This window comes from Uloborus diversus, chromosome 7 (assembly GCF_026930045.1).
Source record: "Uloborus diversus isolate 005 chromosome 7, Udiv.v.3.1, whole genome shotgun sequence".
Taxonomy (NCBI): Eukaryota; Metazoa; Arthropoda; class Arachnida; order Araneae; family Uloboridae; genus Uloborus; species Uloborus diversus.
In genome coordinates, this window is record NC_072737.1 from 114,453,844 (window position 1) to 114,475,681 (window position 21,838).

General features: G+C 33.2%; 2 protein-coding genes across 2 annotated transcripts in view; both read left to right on the forward strand.

Moving 5' to 3' along the window:
* The window catches only part of LOC129226842 (nose resistant to fluoxetine protein 6-like), a 151,830-nt gene extending 138,590 nt beyond the window's left edge, over positions 1-13,240 (forward strand). Inside the window, exons 15-16 of the mRNA XM_054861472.1 lie at positions 9,888-10,030; positions 11,904-13,240. Of these exons, the coding sequence (XP_054717447.1) occupies positions 9,888-10,030; positions 11,904-12,122 (362 nt within the window). The 3' untranslated portion in view covers positions 12,123-13,240. The remainder of the gene's footprint in view (positions 1-9,887; positions 10,031-11,903) is intronic.
* LOC129226098 (uncharacterized protein K02A2.6-like) lies at positions 2,829-3,650 on the forward strand. Its single transcript, XM_054860694.1, is given in 2 exon segments — positions 2,829-2,883; positions 2,886-3,650. Coding segments are annotated over 2 exon segments (768 nt in total). The 3' UTR covers positions 3,599-3,650.
* Positions 13,241-21,838: the final 8,598 nt, after the last annotated feature.

Sequence of the window (21,838 nt, forward strand, 5' to 3'; positions counted from 1 at the left end):
CTTCGATGATATTCTGTCAAAAGCAATTGCTCTCGAAGCTTCAAAAATCGAAAGTAAAGAACTTACACAAAAAAATTCTTCACGTCAAACGCCATTTGATACTAATAAAATTTCCAGTTCTTCTACACGTCCACGTGAAAAAAATCGTTCCAGCTCTTTATCTAATTATCAAAGGCAAAAACCGGATTATAAAGCTCTAGGCATAGAAAATCTTTGCATAAGATGTGACAGAAATAACCATAAAGTGAAAGAATGTAAAATCAATAAACAGAAATTGAAATGCTGATCCTGTAAAAAAATAGGACACGTCAGCAAAGTCTGTATTACAACTCTACTAAAGATGCCACGCCAGCCAGGTAATTCCAGTTCCATGAATTCTCTTCACACTGTTACGCCTGAAGCATACAATCAAGAAATGACATACGGGATTAATTCTATAGACTGCTCTTCTACACAATTTAAAGTCATTGATTTATTCGAAGTTTCTCAGGATACTGACAAGTACATAGTTCCTGTTCATCTCAACGGGAAGTTACAAAATTTTGAAGTCGATTCCGGAGCCAAATTTTCACTATTGTCAGAGACTGATTTCAATCGCCTAAATTTAAATTTACCCTTAGAAAATTCTAATATTGCATTTCGCACATATTCTGGGGATATCATTCAATCTAAAGGAAAAGTACATGTTAATGTTGCATTCCGAGGCAAGAAAATTTTTGGAGAACTTCACATCGTTCCAGCAGGATGTGCGGCTCTTCTTGGTCGTCAGTGGATTCGAGGATTAGGAATTGATCTTCAACAAATAGACGCAGATACATCGAATACTTCAGTTCAAAGATCACCTGTTCACCAGGTTAATCCTATCAATGCACTCATGGATAAATTTTCACCACTTTTCGAAGAACAAGTCGGATGTGTTCCCAATTTCAAAGTTTCACTTCAACTTCGAGACGGCGTAAAACCCGTTTTTACAAGGGAACGCGACGTTCCTTATGCTCTCCGGGAACGTGTCAACAAGGAGTTGGACTCTCTGGAAGCAGACGGAGTAATATCCTTAGTTCCTGCAAGTGACTGGGGGTCGCCATTGGTAGTAATTCCCAAACCAAATGGTGGTGTCCGGTTATGTGTGGATTACAAATGTGGTGTAAATGAACGTCTAATTCAATCAAATCACCCAGTAAGAAGAATAGACGATGTATTTCATAGCCTCCGTAATTCCAGATATTTTTGTAAATTAGACCTTTTCAAATTTTACCTTCATCTAAATGTTGACGAGGACAGCAGCATGATCCAAACCATTTCAACACATCGTGGTACCTATCGCATGCATAGGCTTAGTTTCGGAATCAAGACGGCTCCATCCGAATTCAATCGCATTCTTTCTCAAATTCTTAAAGGTCTACCGAAAACAGAATCATATTTCGACGATATCATTGTACACGGAGAAACACTAGAAGAATGTACGAAGAACTTAGAATTTTGTTTACAAAGATTGTATGATTATGACCTACACTTAAATAAACAAAAATGTTCTTTTTTTCAAGAGAAAATCGAATATCTCGGACATGTTATTGAATACAACAAGATAAGCAAATCTCCAGAGAAGGTCCGTGCTGTTCAAGAAATGCCAAGGCCATCAAATGCCGATGAAATCAGACGATTTTTGGGACTTGTAACTTATTATTCCCGTTTCATTCCAGACTTTTCAACTATTTCATATCCACTTCGATGTCTACTTAGGAAAAATGCACCTTGGTTTTGGAGCGCCAGTTGCGAATCAGCATTTATAAAACTGAAATGTGAACTTTGCTGTGATCGGGTACTAATTCCATTTGATCCCAGTTTACCAGTTAATCTGACTACTGATGTAAGCCCTACTGGAATTGCTGCAGTACTGAGTCACTCTACAGAAGGCGTAGAACGACCTATTGCCTATGCTTCTCGTGCACTCACCAGTTCTGAACAAAATTACAGCCAGTTAGATCGAGAGGCCTTAGCTATCATTTTCGGTGTGACGCAGTTCTTCAACTACGTATTTGGCAAACCTTTCAAGCTGGTTACCGACAATGAAGCACTTACAAGAATTTTTCACCCGCACAAGGCTCTTCCTCGGATGACTTCAGCAAGATTGCTTCGATATGCTTCCTACTTATCAAGTTTTGATTACTCTGTACAATTCAAAAAGGGATCTGAAAATCAAAATGTTGATTGCTTGTCCAGGGCACCAGTTCAAAAGCCCGAAATGTCAGTTGATGAATTCATAGGCGAAGAAGCAAATCAAGTATACGCCGAAAATATATTCCAGATTTCAAGTCAACAAATAACATCGCTGACCATCCAGACTGAAACAGGACAAGATACTGAACTGAAGGAAATAATAAAGAAGCTAAACAACACTTGCGAAGATTCAGAATTTACATTGTTTGATGGCATTCTTTTCCGAGGGGACAGAGTCGTAATTCCAAAAGGTTTACGTTCTACAATACTAGAGGAACTTCACGAAACTCATTTGGGAATAACGAAAATGAAGCAACTCGCAAGAAAATATGTTTATTGGCCAGGAATTGACTCCGATATAGAAAAATTAGTCAAAGGGTGCAAAGGATGTGCACTAACAAAGTCAAATCCACCAAAGGTGTCTATCCATCCATGGGAACTTCCAGCAAATAACTGGGACAGAATTCACATCGACTATGCTGGCCCGTTTGAAAATTACTACTTCTTGGTGTGTGTCGATGCCAAGTCTAAATGGGCAGAAGTTGAAGTTATCAGAGATGCCCCAACAAGTTCTAAAACTATCCATCTACTTGAAAAAAATTTCTCTTCTCATGGATATCCATATGTTATTGTATCCGATAATGCTCAAATTTTTCAAAGTGACGAATTTCACACCTACAGTTCCAATCATGGAATTTTCCAAAAGTTTATAGCTCCAGGACACCCTGCAACAAATGGTCTTTCAGAAAGAAATGTACAAACCTTAAAGAGGAAATTAAAAGCTTCATTCCTCGAACAAACTTCAATACCATTCAAGGTTCAAAACATATTGTTTCGCTATAGAGCAACCCCTCTAGCTTGTGGCAAGTCTCCAGCTGAATTATATCTAAACAGAGAATTTCGTATTCGCTTGAACTCTATCTTCCCATATCATCCAACAACATCAAAAATTTCCAGTGGTCCTGTGAGATCTTTTAAAGTGGGGGAGAGAGTCCAGGTTCGAGTCTTCATGAACAACCGAAACGTCTGGCAGTTTGGAAAAGTGATAAAAAAGTTTGGTTCACGCCATTATTTGATTAGGCTAGATTCCGGACGACAACTGAAAAGACATATTAACCAACTGCATTCGACCGGTGTGCCATTGCGCCTTGAGGAGGACCCTTCTCAAGAGTGCCATTCTAATGTTTCCAGTGATTCAAGACAACGTACTGTGGTTTTTGATGTTCCACGGATTCCAGAGAAAGCTCCTGCAATCTCCTGTGACAACCAGAATGCTCCCGCGGCAACCCAGAATACCAGCCAACCTATTGTGCCAGTGCCTCGCCGCTCTCAAAGGAATATAAGACTTCCTTCATACCTAAGGGACTATCAATTGTCTTAAGGGTGTTTCTTAATTAACTGGGGGAGACTGTGAGGACTCTCCTCTTCTCTATTCAGCGGCGCTAGTGTCGCGCCTTCTCTATGTACTTTAACTTCTGTCTTGTGCTTCCGGAACACAGAGCAGCGCCATGTTTAATACTGTAAATACGTGTATATTCGAATAAAGTAAATTAAGTGTTTCTATCATATTTGTGCTATCCAGTAACATTGCCTCTTCAATTATATGACGGTCACCACACTCACTAACCAGTTTAACAACCCATTCAGCAGCCGGAGTGTAAAAGAGGAAATTTGCTGATTTATGGGGTAAGGCATCAGCTGTTTTTGTAATATTAAATATTTTTAACTTAGAAATAACTCGGTCGGAAGAAATGGAAATTTTGGAAATTGACTTAATAAGCCATCAAAAGTATTTCATGGATATTGTTAATGTAATACAATATGACTTTGATCTCGCTCCCACAAAACTAAGACATTTAAGTCATTAGCTTTCTTTAACATGTGCTAACAGAGTGCTGGGGCTATATAATATTTAAACTAAACTAATAGTGGAATGAAGGCACTCGTATATAATATCTTAAAAAATTATCTTTTATGGTTTGATATAATTAAAATTTTGTAGAAAAGAACTAACTTCCGTGAAACATGAACCTGCACACTTATTTAAAGTTACAAAATCTACAAATCAGATGTGTGAGATAATCTTCCAAACATCGTGGATCTGGTGATTCAAAGAAATGCTTACTTTGTTATTTTTGGGACAGTGTTATTGGTCATGGCAATGCACTAAAGGCGAAATATAAAGGAGTTAGATTACAGTAGGGTATCTATACAACGCCAAAGACTACCATTCGAGAAACACTTCTATAGCAATAAGAGAATTTCTTCCATTAATATTAAGATTTGAAGCTTTGAACAGCAGCATGTAGTTGACAGGTCAACGTGTTTACTTCCTCCGCTTCAGTGATGATGTGAAAAGTAAGGATATTTTATCCTTTCTAGAAACTATATATTTGCTTAAGTACGTATTTTTAAAATTCCCATACCACACACGGGCAATGGAATGGATTGTGGAACTGTTCAGTGAATCTGCAGAAATTCATTTGAGGTATTAGACGGAAGAGATGGATTTATATGAAAACCTTTATATTTTTCAAACATCTGTGCCAAAACTGAGTCCGTAAGTCCAACTTCACACTTTGATCGAAACGTAGAAACTTTTTTAAAACTATATAGTTATTGTGAAAGTTACTTTACAAATGCATGAGTCCTGTCAATAACCAATCTTCCTGAGACCTACAGGGTGGAACACTTGGGGTGGATTCTGGGTTGATAATGCACCACAATATAATTGCAGTTCCAGCAAGGAGATGTATAGTGCACATTTTCTGTAAGAAAATACATAACTGGGATCTAAAAGACGAAATACAGTCGAGTCCCGACTTACGCGAGGGATGCGTTCCAAGACTAATCGCGTAAGTCGAAATTTCGCGTTGTGGAAAAATATATGCATATAAATTTTTTAAAGCATACAAAATTCTTCTAATAGACAATTAGAAACACCCCTCAAACTGCTCTAAATCATTTCTTAACCATACACTTGTCTTGCATAAAGAACTGAACTTTTACTGTATTTAAAAAATAAAAAAACTGTTTTATTCAACATGACAGACTTTAAGACGCACAAAATGGAGAATGACCAATGGGTGGGAAAGACATAAAATAAAACAACACGGTACGCACAGCATGTAGTAATAATAAAATGATGCACTATAATAGTACTGTACAGTAGTTACAATAACAATATTTAAGAGTTAAAAATGAAGAAAGTGATGACTTATGCTCCATGATTAGATCGTTATTCTTATCCTATACATTTTAAAACACGGTTGCTTCGCCTCTTCTTTTACAACGTTTCAATTTGTGGCAACATCTCCTCTTCCTGATCTCTGTATTAATCCGTAATATAAGAGCAGCATCCATTTTCATAGTATTTATTTTGCTAGACTGCTCTGCAAGCTTCAATATTGGAACTAAATTCTGAACTTTTATGAATATATTTTTTTTTTGTTTTGACTTTAAATTGTACGTATGGAAGATTCAACTTACTGTCGCGCTACCGTAGAGGTTTTGTAGTTGTTCAAGCATATCGTGAATCTTAGCCTTTTTTTAAAATCAAACTTTTTCTTCCCATCTTCACAAACTTTAGATGAAGGTGGCACTAAGGTAAGAATATATTTCATCAACTTTAATATTTAGAATGAAAAAAATAAATAAATGAATGGTGCTGTGTGGTTATTTGCACTAACAACGCGATGCGTAGACTAGTTTGGTGTGGGAACGTTGGCTGTCAGAGATGCTTAAAAGAATGTAATAACATTCACGAAATCAATATTTAGTAACCAATAACGAAGCTAATACTTCCTTTTAAAAAAACTCTTGTTATGGGCGAAAAATTCGCGTTAGCTCTAAAATTCGTTACTCGTAAAAAATTCGCGTTATAGCCATTTCGCGTCGAGTTGAGTCGCGTTTGTAGCGAGAGTCGACTGTACTGCAAAATACAAAATAAACTAAAAACGTCTATTTTTGGTTGATTTCACGTAATTTTGCTGCTTATGCGCGAACTAAAAACTGTAAATATTTTCAAAGATATATTAAAAGACTATTAAAAGGAAGCATTTAAACGGGATTAGAACAAAAACTTTGAACATTTGGATTTTTATAAAAATATTTGAACACTGACCATTTTTGACCTTTCTTTTCAAACTTCGTTGCCTATGCGCGATCTGAAGACACAAATATTATTTTTTATTATTATTTTTCCCATATGTAGGATGGCAATACACAACTTTTTTTTGCTATTAGAAGTTGTTTCTCGGAAATATCCTTTTTTCGGCCCAACCTATTCCACATCTCCTTTAACTTTAATTTTCCCTAGGGTAAAAAAAATCTCATCGTGTTCAAAGGATAGCTAATATTGATCTACGCAAATAAAATACAAATTGTAGAGAAAATAACGTACGTTTTCTCTCCAAGGTTTGCTTTATTTACGTTTTTTTTTTCCCCTTTTTCTTTTTTATGATCAAATTTGGGCTCAAAAAACATTTTATGATTTTTCAGATACCTAATATTATGTTCCTACTGTGATAAATGTGAAAAACGATTTAAATGAAGGACTAAATATTTCCTTTTTTATATGAAATGCTAGTTAAGACATGAAGACATTACTTTTATTATTATAATTATCACTTTGCTTTATTTTATTTAAGATGATCCGGGACACATTTTGAAAAAAAAAAAAACTCATAAACAGTTAAGAGTTTTGGAATTTTTTGCACTGATTTACCATACATTAAGTAAGCAAAATCATAGCATAAATATTTTTTAAAAAATAATTTTAAAATTTAATTTGTTTTCTTTAAAAAAAGGGGTTGCTTTAAATCGATAAAACTCAAAATATTCTTGGTCAATTTTCAATTTTTTTTTTCAAAGCATTTTGCTCAAATATCTAAGCTTTAATTTTTATTCGACAATTTTAAAAATATTAATTCAATAAACAATAGAAAATATTTGAAGAAAAATTTGGAATAATTCCAAGATACTTTTTTTTAAATCATATCTTTTAAAGTGAACATTTTTTTAATTATCCGATTAAAAATTAAAGTAGATTGTTTGAAAAAATATGCTACAACTTTACCCTTTATCAGTTTTTCACTTATAAGAATTTGAATGCAAAAACTCGGGAAAATTTTCATCATGGAGAAAAACGCGTTTAAAGTTTTGAAGTTAAATATAATATTATTTAAATGTATGCAACAAAAATAATTATATCTTTCGTTCTAATTAAAATAGAAACAAGATTCAAACGTCCCTTTAAGTTAAAAAAAATGGAGAATTTATTTATATGATTTAAAAAAAAGCATTTTTTATGTCCCGGACCCCCTTGATTTATGTGTATTTTTTTTCACTATTTTTTCCAAGAAAAAATTCCATTGCACACTTTATCAAACAAAAAGCATTTATTAATCTTTATTTTTATATTAACGACAACTTAGCTGACTGTGAAAAACTTAAATTTAAATCAAGCTACGAGCAGTTTTGCATTTTTCAAGTTCTATCAATTTTGAACGAAAAAATCGAAATAGTTCTCTCATTTTTTAAGTGTCAAATCATATTTGTGTTAATATTGGTAATATTTTAAATAGTTCCAATCTGTTGCTGTCTAAAGCCATTATGCATTGTATGTAGCATAAATAATATGTTCAAAGACCTAATTCTCAACTAAAGCGTTTACTGCTTTAAATAGAATTTCTTCAACCTGATATTTTTAAAGAATTCCCAATAAAAGGGATGATTAATCTGCCTCAATCATGAAAATTTCAAAAAAGAAAAGAAAAGAAAAAAACAAATTGGAGGTTTGTGATTCATATTAATGGTGCAGAATACGCCCAAACCTGTATTTGTGTGGTGGATAGAGACCGTATAAAAATAATCAGTCGAAACTTCACGAGTAGCAGTAAAAATAGTTTTTGCAACACAGTTAAAAATATTTTTTTATTCGGTGGATAGGGATCGTATACAAAAAGTTTCACGCAGAAAATAACCCAAAAACTTACGAAACAACTTGGGATTGCGCTTCCTCAAACGAAATCAAAATTAACCAAGTGATGATAATTTTGCCGAATTGTCGAACAAAATTTCCTAAATAAGGAAATTTTTGGGAGATTACAGTGACTTCCCATCATGGCGCGCCTGTCGTCAATTGCACTCGATTGAGACTCAATTGACGAAAATGTTTATAAATAAACATTTTCGTCAATTGAGTTGACGAAATTTGAGTCAATTTGACAAAATGTTAATAAATAAACATTTTCGTCAAATGTTTATAAATAAACATAAATATTGAGTTTCGATCTGACTGAAATTTTCATATACCGAACAAAAAAAAAAAAAAAAAAATTACAAAAGAAAAAGAAGAATCGAAAAAAAGAAAAAGAAAAAACCTAACAAAAACACTAATAAACAAGTTGTTCCACACGTTTCAACAACTGCAGATAAAGTTCCTTTTTCAGAAAAACTATGATTGTTATTTATAGTTTTAGCGCGGAACTCTTGACTGTTTGATACTCTAAAATATTTCACTTTATGTTATATGCCGTAACATTTTGCAAGATTTTGCGCATTTGATTTTGATTATGTATCACGTTCTGCCTAATTTCAATCTTACAACACTTTTAATATACAATGTATGACTTAATATAAAATCATGAAATCTTAATATATCATACAAAAGAGCAAATATGTTTTTAGTTTTAATTTCGATGCCTTATATACTTATAGTTAAAATAATTTGAAAATATTTTCAAAACAAATTGAGACAAATGCTTATTTGCACCTTCAGATGGTTGCATTAACTTTTACTGAATTACGATTGTTGAGTTAAATACTATATTAAATTCACACGAGAACTTGACGTATCGTCAAGAATATATCATCAAAAATAAGTCTGAGTTCTTCAAATTCAGCGTATACTGAGAATATAACTATCAATAGATAATTTGTGATCTATGATTGAAAAAAAAATAAATTATGAAATGTTCAAAATTGTTACCATGTATTTTTTTATTCATATTAATTAGAGAAACTTCGTTCCAGGCCCGTCTTTTACGGGAGTGAAGGTGGGCAAATTGCTCCTATTTTTGAAAAATATGTTTAATTGACTGATGTTTATTCTTTTTGTTTTGCAAATATAGAAATTTTTTTGAATACTTATTCTTTGCACCGTCCCCGTGTCTCAAAGAATTTTACGAATTTTCGTTTTTATTCACTTTGGTATTGTCTCATAATCTTGAAAATTTGTACAAATTTTCACTATTGAAATGTCTTTCAAAATGTAATTTAAAATTTACGGAATTAAATGTTAGAAAATGGTACTTTTAATGTTAAGTAATATTGATTTATGCCGATAACGAAATATTGCTGTGTTTCGGAAAATAAATTAAAACACGTGGAATTCTTATAGAAAAATGGGGTGCACGTTTTCCTTATCACATTTATTAAAATAACAACAACATAAACAGTAAAACATCTGAATCAAGAGAAAATGATTGATTTATTGATTTCTTCAAAATACGTATTTTATTCAAATTACCTTAAGGGGCGTTATTTACAAAGTATCTTGTGTGTATAGCATTATGCTATGAAAATATGTTTGACTGTACTTATGTTTATAAAAATTGCTAAAATATCGAAAATTGTTACGACAATAATCGAACGTTTTTACTCTCTAGGTATCATCAGTCGAATTTTATCCTTTAAAGTATTTGTTCCTTTGAGTCGTTTGACATACATGGTGTACCTCATCCATCCATTAATTCAATATATACTCACCGGTTATATTAGAGAGAGATTACAAACGAATCACATTATCCTGGTAAGAAAAATCTTCCAACAGTTTGTATTATTGTTTTATATATATATATATATATATATATATATATATATATATATATATATATATATATATATATATATATATATATATATATGAGGCAGAGAGAAGCAAAAGTATGTAAGTAGACATTTTAAAGTTTTGAGTAAAACTTGTTTAAAGATAAGGTCCTGGGTAGGATTCCATTGATTTTTTTCTAAATTACGCTGTATAACAAAACCTACAAAGGCTTCTAGTACTATCTCTTGCCCAAGGCGGAGGAGAACTTAAGCTACCATTTGTACTGGTTATCTCCAAATTTTTAGTTCTGCCACTTACATGCCTTTGCTTCCCATACACACATTATATATATATATATATATATATATATATATATATATATATATATATATATATATATATATATTTTAATTTTGCCATTTACATCCCTTAGCTTCTCACTGGCTCATTTGTTTTTCTTACTACTACGATGCAGGGATTATTTATAATTACTCTTATCTTTTTTTCTTTTATTTACGATGCCATAAAAAAAATTCTTGAACCTTTGAAGTATTAATGTGGTTAAAGTTATAAATTATGTGGAAAAAACCGCACATTTATACAATTTTTTACTCCCCTAAAACTATGAATTTTTAAAATGCGTCAAGGACTGTCCGGACACCCTGTATATTTAATTCTGTTGTTGAATGAAATATAATTGCTAACTACCTATTCAGTTTTCAGTGAAAGACATTTTTTCTTCGTTTGCTACAATCTATACATGTTAAGCATATGAAAACATGTGCACTTCTTTTTTTTACATTAATTTACATTTCTGAAATTCAAGTTTACGGAGAAGATAGTGCCCAATAGCCACACTTGGTGTTTAAAACAAAATCTATCTTTTTGTTTTTCAACTTTCTTTATGGCTAAAAATAAACAAGGGATCATGGGAAATAAAATGTGAAGTCTTTACTGCCACCTGTTAATGAGGAATGGCATCTTTTGTTAGGGGTAACGTGATAATGGAGGTGAGAATTTTATTGTGTGACATAATTCCTTATCCTACTAAAACATACTGAAACACAATATTAAAAAATTAAACATACTGAAATAATTAGTATTTGAGACACTTGTGAAATAAATAATAAATAAATATGTACTTTCAGTTAAACAAGTTATTAAGGAACATAAACAGGCACACCAGGTGATGTGTGACATGCCACGGAGGTGAGAATTCACATATTGTGAACCAAAAATATGTTGAAAAAAAATATTATTAAAAAATTGTTGGCAGGTTTTAAACAAATATATTTTTAATGAAATTAAAAAACATTATCAAACGAATTGTTCCGCAAAGTTTCTACTGTGAAAGGCGTGTGACAAAAAAGTTACTTTTTGAAGAATGACCTATATCTGGAATGGACACTCAGATCTTTTTTATGCAAACAAAACCAATTAGTCGTATAAAAATTTAAAATTCATTTTTTTAAACTGTGAGAACCACCCTATTTCAATAAATTTTATTCGTACTAATTTTTCAGATGTAATATTTAAATTCTGAGAGGTTTTTCTTCAATATGTAAGCATATAATACAAAATGAAACCAAAGGTACAAACGAAACAAAATTGCGAATTGTGCATCAAGAAATGATTGTATCTGTTTCAATATTTTGTTGAACGCATATGCTGCAGTATAAAAAAATATTTTGTAGTAATTTTTAAGTATGAGAAGTTATCTAATTAATAAAACTTACAGTGGAATTTTAGAACTCGAAAGCTTTTTATAGTGGTGTCTTTGTTTTGAGAAAGACAAGATATTACGTTTTATACCACAAATCGCTTTGTATTACTGCAATCTTTCTTTCATTTTCAGGCATATTTTTTCTTTGGACACATAATGACATCCTATGCTTTATCTGCCGCTTGCTTCTTCCTGTTTGATGGCCCTGTCGAGGCACTGATGAATCTGCTTTTGGGAAATTGCACTGCACCAGCGCCAGAACTCTCGAAAACATCGGCCGTCAAGAAGCTTTCTAACAACAACATACAAACTGAAAAAGAACGAAATATGTCACTTAGAATTACAAGTTGAAAGATAGAGGCATTTCGTTTGAGTCTTCAACGAAAATTAAGTTATCGGTGATTAAGCCCTGTTCATTCAATGAGACTCTTGAACGAGACACGTGCAAGTTGAAGTTCTGATGGACGTGAAAAGCCTAGGTTGCCGATTTTTTCATACATGGCCAAACTTGATTCTTATAGTCCGTGACAATCATTGAAATTCATAGCAACAAAAAGTGCGCTAAGGCATTCCCTGTTTTACATTCATACAAACAAAATATCCAATCCCTGTCCCATCAAAAATAAAGAAACTTTGAAACGTTGTCATTGATTGGTGAATTCAGCGCCTCTTGTGGTCGGAATGGGCAACATATGAACTTTCGATGTTTTCGATAATTTCAGGAGCAAATCATCTGAGGCTCCTAGTTGCATCGGTTTAACACAGAAAAGTCATAAATTATCTAGGCACGTAAAGCGTAAGCGAATCACGTACGGTCATGTTTCATAACAATGGCTGTTCATCTCACCATTATAGGTTAAAACCTAACATTCACGTATTCGATAATTTAAAAGAAATTTCTTAAATTCGACAAAAGATGCAACATGCGAAAAAGCAAACTTCAGGATGTTTGTTGGCTTTTGAATGATCTATTTATTGTTTTGAACAATCCATTTGAGTTTTCACGAAAGGCTACCCCAACCTGCCCACTGTTACGTAAAAACAACAACTTGTCTGACTGCCTTTATTACACACCACAGTTATAATTCTAGAGATTCATTGCTTTCTTCTACGTAAGCTCATTGGGCAACTTTGCATTGTGTGTTCTTGAAATCCAACACTCAAGAAGAGCTTCAAATATGTATTTAAGATGTGTGTCAGGATTTTTTCTAACCTTCCTAGAAACGTATTTTCTGTCTAAAGCTATATTTAAAAGTTGAATGTATTATAAAACGATAACTAAAGAGGAAGTAGAAGAACATATGGAACGCACTGATGATGGAACTAGTAGTGCCTTTCTTAAAGATTGCATGAAAAAGATATTTTTTGTCACTTTTCAATAAAAAGTGAAACTGTGTAAATATGTAAAAAATCCGAAATCATTAATTGCATTTTGCTGATGTGTGGGTTTACATAATCCATTGAACAATTTTCATGACTTGAAGCCAATGTGGACAATATTGTTACTTACTTAAATTGGTAACAAGTTTAAACACACTTACACTTTTAGTATTGATTCTGTAATTACTATCAATGAAAGAACATTGAATTCCATTTTAATTAATGTACCAAAATAGAAATTTCATGATGTCAACGGATGTATTCATATTATTTTCATCTGTGGTGTTCGTAGAAAATATGTGTTCCAAAACATTAATGTTTTTCGTTAAATAAAAAGTTTTGATTTTCAAACAATGAATTAAAATTCGTGCATATCGTCGCCTCAGAGCAAGAGTAGGACATGTGCAAAAAGACAGTTTCTGGTGAAATTGATTTGAAAGTTAGATGTTTTTTTTCAATGCTGAATATCTGAGGCTGTAATTCATTGATTTAAAAAAAGGGAACTCCCCTAGCTTTTGACTTCATTTTAAGGGATTTACTGAAAAATTTAATTAATCATGCAGGAAAATAATTAAATTCACTTGTCCTACTGTTGCTCTTAATGTTTCCGAATAGAACTAGAATATAGACGCGAATAGCAACATAGCCCACTGTTTTACTTTAAAAAATCATTTTCATTTAAGACACTGCTAAGATCAGGTCTATGGAGTCCGAGAGAAAATGGACTCTGACTCTGGAAATTTTAGAGCCTTCGACTCCAACTCCGACAGCACTGTCAGAGTCGCGGACTTTGAGGGAAAATGACCGACTGCGACTCCGAGTCTTTGAATTAAAACCTTCAACTCCTTTACCACAAAATCAGCCCGACTCCGACTCTGCATTCCAGGCTAAAATAAATGTAGAGCTGTTGTTTTGCTGCTTCCAACTCATTAGTAATGTTGATTGAATGTAAGCTGTTTTGTGGTTGTGTTTATAAATTTGAAAAAAGTCTAATGCTATTCAACATTTTTATTGGAAATGCACCCAAACTAGGTATCACTAAACAGACACACAAAAAATAAGTAAAAATCCTTATATTTTTTTTCCATTACTAAAGGAATCTATATAAATAAAACCAAGAATATGTGTTAATATATACGAGCTTAACTGACACACTGCCGTGTGTCTAATGTGTGTGTGTATGTTCCCCATACAAATCCACAGTACACGTCGGATCACGACCAATTTCGACAGGGAGGTGCTTGGGCACCCGAGAAGAAACGTAGGGGTGTTTTTGAACGCTAAAAAAGTACCGAACCGTTCGAATTTTAATTTTAGGGCCCGAAAATGGCAATAAATGGCTCTTTCTACCAGAAATAGTTATCCGATCAGTTCGAATTTAGCGCAATTCGAAAGCCCGCGAAAAATATCCATACAGTTCATTCACTTCCTTCAAGCTAAAAAAATAAATAAATAAATAAAATTAAAACAAGGCTGTAAAATCACCGGGAAAAAAAATTTAAAAGCATTTTAAGCCTAATGGAACAGAAATTTTGTGTTGGAAATTTATCGTTTGCGCGCTCTCGTTTTAAATTAGCGTGAAAACAATGCAGAAGGTTGCCACATCTTTTTTCTCGACTATGACTGAATAGAATTTTGTTTTTGTTTTGAGATAAGGATTTCTCCTTTTGATTATCACTTGGCAATTTATCTTATTTCTCTTTTTTTAGGATTTTAGGTGTATTTATGGAGGGTTGCGTTTAATTTATTCAGGAATTTTTTATTTGACGCTTTCTTTCTTTAAGAATGAATATTTTTACGGAAAATTTTGCAGTATTTTTTCTTTCTCTAATTGAAGCCTGATTGTTGAACACGCGTCACTTGACAAAACTTTCATTTTTGAGGTAGACCGTGCAAAGCCGAGCGACGCAGCAAGTATATTTCTATAAAATTGTGAATAGAATTCTGTTGAAAACTTTTCCAAATAATTTCTTCTATAAAACCGTCTATAGAATACTATAGAAAATTTTTCTAAAGAACTTTCTCATAGAAAATGTATACATTTTTATACTGCTGTGGCAAGGTAAAGCAGAAACGTGTTTTGAATTCCATACTAACAATAGGTAAATTGTTAGAATTCGACGTTTTTTTTTTTTGTGCTTAATTTTAGGGGAAACCAAATAAGCAAACTTGTACAATAAAGCTAAAGTACAATAGATGACAAAAATGAAAAAAAAATTGTATTAATTTGAATTTTTGGCAGCTTGAATTCAAATTATGTTTTTCGCAATCACGAGCGTGTGTGTGTATTAATGCGCGTGTGTGTTTGTGTAGGCGCATGTGTGTGGGTGTGTGTGTGGGTGTATGTATGCATGTATGTGCGTGTTGTGTATGCAGTGCTGTGTGTGTACGCACGTGTGTGTGTGTCTGTGTGTGTATGTAGGCATATGTGTTTGTGTCTGTGTGCGCAGGCATGAGTGTGTGTGTAGGATATGGACGCAACCTGGAGACGGTTTTTGCTCCAGTTCGCTTGTTCTCATCGTGAGGCCGGTCGACGCGACGGTGGTGCTGGCAGAGGGAGGTGATGGGAAAATAAAATCTTAGGAATTCAAAACAGTCAAATAAGAACAATAAGCAATCGTGATTGCTCAAAAAGAAACAGTGAAAATTGGCAGATTTTGCTCTTTGCCTTCCCACGGCAGTATAGAACTCGATAATAATGCTATAATTGAACTAAATATTCACCTTCTGATAATGGTGTCACCTTTGTTTCACTCTTATTTTTAGAACACAACAATCATTTGCAGATGGAAAATAAACTTAAATATACCTTACTTTAAATTTTGACAATATTTCAATCAAGTAGAATTTTTTCTACTGCAGATCAGCATTAACATACTACCATGCCTAACAGAGAAATAATGCTAAAATTTTCGGACAGCTTTAAGAGCGTTTTAGAGTCAAAAATAAAATGATCACCTGACTGCTGCAGAAAAACTATTAAATCATGAAAAAAAGAAACTAAAGTTAGTATGCTATAATATGTTAGAGCAACATTAGCAAATTTAATATTTTGGTGTTCACATTTTAATGAAACAGAAGGATATCTGATTTAACCTAGTGTTGCCATAAACTAAGATGAATTTTAGAACTTCTGCAACACAAAGTTATGCTTTGCACACTAAAGATTTCGATACAAAATTTTTTTTCGAACACTCCACTAAATAAAGGCACATTTGGTAATATTAACAAGACCAAAAACTCTTTTTTTTTTTTTTTTTTTTTTGAAGATGTGTTACTGTTGCTCTGATGCGACGATATACAGACAGTCCAGTCACAACATCACTGCAGTTTCGTCCTTGTTATGGACTTGTCTGTGAAATAGTCGATAACCGAACTGAAGGTAGATATTCCCTCATTGAAGTTGATAAATTCAGCTTTAATAAGAGGACATCCGCCCCCAACTCAGTTATCGACTATTTAAGACTGGTGAGTTCATAACTAGGACGAAATTGCAGTCTGTGGATGTTATGACTGGGCTGACGGTTAATTCGTGTAGTTCTGCTTCAGCTCAGGCTGAAGGACGGTAATTTGCAGCTTATGTAATTAGTTACAGCAAAGCGATTCTTGAAAGAAACTGAAATGAAAATGGAAGACTAAGAACTGACCAATAATCACAGTACTTCATAGAAAAATGCAATGAAAAAATTCGTAATAACCAAAAAAATATGAGGAGGAACGAATTAGTTTAAAAAGTAATATACAGTAGACCCTCGTTTTACGCGGGGGTTACGTTCCAGGGAAATGCCGCGTAAAACGAAAAGGCGTAAATTGAGATTTAATAGTTCTGTTTAAATAGGGGCTAGGTTTCGTAGGCAACAAAATACTTCATTCTAGTGATGACTAATTGTGTAAAAAGTTTAATGTGTACTTATATCGTCTTTTATGCATAACATGCATAAAGTAAACAAATTATTTTCGTGTTCTGTTTATAAAGATGAGCTGGCAATGATAGTCTTCTGGCAGTCATTAAAAAAAAATTTCTGTAATTCTTTGCAAAGCATTAACGCATCCATTAGAACTTGCATCATTTCCATGATATAATCTTCCTACACTAACAAATCAGAGAGATCATTTCTATTGTCTAAGAATGGCCCAAAATTTTCAATGTGAACGGTTTTGGTTGTGTGTCACCGATTTCGATATCCTCGTTGGTTTTGGCCGCCTTTGTCACTCCTAAAAGCTCTTTTTGCGGTGAGTTCTGAACTGTGTGGGTTTAATAAGATTACTTCTGGAAAGAGCTTTGGAACCAGTTGCATAAAATGTCTCCAGTGGCCGAAGCTAGATTAATTCGCCAAAATGCAGTTTATTACGTGTAATCTGCAATCTTCAAGAGTTTGGATTTTGAAAGAGGGGAAATTTTTATCTGTTTGCCTTACCGCATCCGCGTAAAACCGAAACTCATTAACGTAAAACATAATAAAGTTGCCAAATCTTAAACCGCGTGTAACGAAACCGCGTAAAATAAACCCGCGTAAAACGAGGGTCTACTTGTATGATGTTTTTAAAAACCAGGAGATCTTAAAACGCTGAAAAGGCGAAACAATAATAACGCACAAATGATGATAGTTTTATGATGCTTCAAAAAAAAAAAACTAAACGTAAATAAGATTCAACATTTTGAGCTCACAAATCATTCAAATATAAACTTCACTCTCCTGTGTACAAACATAAATGTTATTACGTTTATTTAATCCGTAAATTGTTTTAATTATTCCTTTTTAACGACATTTATTCCAAAACAAGATTTGTCATTTGTACCTAAAAATAAGGCTGTTTGTTAAGATAAAAACTATGTGTGAGATTCCTTCTCCGAAGTTTTTAAGAGTTATGCTTTAATAAATTAAGGAAATTTAGGTTCAAACATATTTGGTTTTATAAACATCGGCACAAAGTTTGCAAAAATGAATTGCAGCACGAATTCCTCCCAATATGAGATTTCAAACTAAATAGACAAAAAATAAACAAAAATATAAATAAATAAATAGGAATAATTTTTTAACGCGTACAATTGACATTGCGCTTCTTTGTTCCATAAGAAAAACATTTTTATTTTTACTTTTCAATCGTTTGTCGAATAATAACAACAACAACAATATAAAAATAATAATAACTAGGGGGCTATCGCCCCCTGCTCGCTATCGCTCGCCAACCCCCGGAACTGCTTACGCAGTTCCCTGTGGATCGCTTCGCGATCCATGCTCGCTTCGCTCGCTCGCTGTATGCCAATACATTAGCCTAGCTAAAATTTTCCGTAAAAATTAAAGTTGGTAATTGCATTTAGGTCACCATCCATTTAACCAATATGAAAATTACGTTCATAATGTTAATTTGTCTGCTTTAGCCAGATTTTCGACAGTTTAACTTTGCTGTATGTAAGATGACTGCCTTGGCAATGTGCACAACTTTACCATTATAGATACAAAAGTGTCTGTCATTGCTTTGGAGAGATTGCACTTCTACCTGTTGGTCCGCGGAAGGTATTTTATTTCCCTTCTACCACCCATTGGAAAACCAATGAAGGCATTCCCCTATCCGCCACCTGGGGACGCGCCCTCTAGGGGTTACAGGCTCCCCCGAGGGATGTATTTACATTAAATACACTCTTATATATTTACATATTTACACTCTTATATATTCTAATCTGAGAAAACTTCCTCATATACACAATTAAAAATGTCCCGTTTGGGAGCCACAACTGACACTGCTTCAAAAGATCTTGTTCTTGATAATGCGACATAGAGCTGGCCATGACTAAAAACAGGCTCAGAGAGCACCAAACATATTTTCTCAAACGTTTGTCCTTCTTGTTGTTATTCTGAATCCTTGCCACGTCACGAACAAAAAATGGTTTAACTAAAAACGCGAAAACTCGCCAAGGCTACTTTGCTTGCACAATACTAAAACTACTATAACCCTAAACAAATTTGGCGAAACCTTTCAGCTGAGAATAAAAGGAATAAAGTAAATTCTTTCTCGGTTATTCATTTTGAACTGAACTGTCGTACTGAAGCAGAGAATAGACGACGCTCAAAGCGCCTACGCGTTCAAAACAACATTGCCGATGAACATGATTGTGGAGCAATGTGTGAAGAATGCGAATTTTGTGGTGCTCTTTATTGGCAGAAAGAGCGTAATACTGCAAATAAATATACTAAATGTTGCCATGACGGAAAGGTGCGGTTACCGGCATTGTGTGACGCACCTGATCTGTTGAAGGAACTGCTGACTGAAAATTCCCCAGCCGCTAAAAATTATCGGCAGCGAATCAGAGAATACAACTCTGGAAATGGCTCGTCTTAAATTGGATTCAAGAACGGTTTCCTGCCTTCTTTGAGCTTTTCTTTGCTGATTAAGGTTGAAATGGGCCACAGCCCGACTCAAACTCATCTCAAAAAAAAAAAAGTTCGTTGAGTATTCTGTGATTCAAGATTTCAAAACAACGTAGAAGTTTGTTTACATGATTTATCGGCGAAGTGTTGCCAACAGAGGTTTAGAAATTCACCCCTTCATTTGCCGGCACGTAAGAGAATTATATATATAGATAATGAAATAATAATAATTATAATAACAATATTAATGATGATGATAATAATAATAATTATAATAATAATAACAATAATAATAATAATAACGTAACAATAACAACAATAATACAGCTTTAAATTTCTTCCGGAAAAATATTTTAACTGAATAATCATTTTCACAGTTAATGAACTACAGATGACAGGGTTCGGATAGAAAAAAAACCTCCCTCTCTCTCTAACAAGGAACCCTACCCAAGTGTGAATCAACGATTGGAACCAAACTTTGCGCATCGATAGAACACTTTAAAATATTGAAACCGTGCTTTTTTTTTTTATCGGTAACAGATACCTTTAGCTAGGTGAAATTTACCCCTAAATATTGGATAATTGGGAATTTGAGGGAACAATATATTCTTTTATTTAAAATGTAAATGTTATCAACAAAAATTCAAATAATGATGGAAAATTTGAAAGAACTTTACGAACTAAAGCTGACGTGTTTCAGGATTTTTCTGAAAATACTATATTTACAGGGGTAAACCTTCCCTTACCCCGTCGCGCAGCTAGTTACCAATAATACTTCTGCAATTTTTTAGATTTCTATGTTCAAAATTGTTCAAAATATAAACCAGTAAAAAAACTCAAAATGTGAGGGAAAAAATGAAAAGCGTGTTCTTGCAAAGGACTAACTTCTCTCCTAATTACAGTTGGATGAAAATTCAGAAGATATTGCAAAGCTAAAAAGTAGGACTTTCTATTGATACATAACGTAACTTTCTTGCAACTGATTTAAGTTTTCAGTAATCAGGCAAAAAAAAAAAAAAAAGGTGAAATTTCCCGTCAATGTGTAGAAAAGAGCAATTTTCTGACTCAAATTTTAAATTTAGACCTTTTTGGATATTTTTGAAATCCCAAAACTTCAGTCATCTTAATATGTTAACCAGCATCAGGCGTGATCTTTCCACGTTGACATGGCCGTTATGGGTCCGACATGATGGTTGTTAGTTAGATGCATTCGCATGTTTTAATGAATTACGTTCTGAAAATTTCAGAAAAAAAAAAAAAATACTTAGACTTAAAGTAATTCTAAAACTAACGTACATCAACTTACAGAATTTTTATAATATATTATCTTTCACAAAAGCTATTCGGAACTCCAGCGCTCGAATACGCTACCTTGCGGTGATTTATAAAACTGCGAATGCAACTAAAACATTGCCACGTTGCGCTCCACGTGTATCTGTTGACGTAAACGCGGTCAGTTTGTTCTGAGTAACGCACTCAACATGTCTAAGAACGCCTTCAACAACAGAAATTAATTCGTCCCTTAGTAGTATTCTCGAGCTTCTCAAAATAATGTTAGTTTTCCTTATTTCTTTCAAAAAAGTATTAAATGGTGGAAGCGTAAACAAGAAAACTCTGGATTAACAAAATTGGATAACGTTATACCAGGTAAAAATTTTTATTGTTTTGTATGAATTTGTAAGAATATGAGTTTTTTTTAATCTTAAATTAATTTAACTAATCATATTTTACAGCAGCATTTAGTTGGAATGGACAGTATGCAAAATATTTTCTTGAATTTATTATCGTAGAACAAAATGAAAAATGTTTAACCGAGAAAGAATTTACTTTATTCCTTTTATTCTCAGCTGAAAGGTTTCGCCAAATTTGTTTAGGGTTATAGTTTTGGAATTGTGCGAGCAAAGTAGCCTTGGCGAGATTTCGCGTTTTTAGTTAAACCATTTTTAATTTTTATCATGAGTGGAATAAAATGATAGTAAGATTACAGAATTCGATAAGTAAAAAGAAATAATGGTCAATCAACTGAAAAGAAAACTACCACCATATATAAACTGTGAGTACACATTTTATTTATTTTGTTCTGAGTGAATTTGAATAAATATCAGTTTTTCAATTCGATAAAGAAAAAAAAAACGAACTTAACAACATTAACTGGACACTTTTCCTTAACCTAACTCTACATAAATGATTTAAATAACCTTTGTTACTACAGTATCCTACTGAAATAGAAAGTATGCAAATAAATTTTCTTGAAAATATTTATCGCAGAACAGATTAAAAAATCCAGAAAGAACGTTAAGAATTTGAACAATAAAA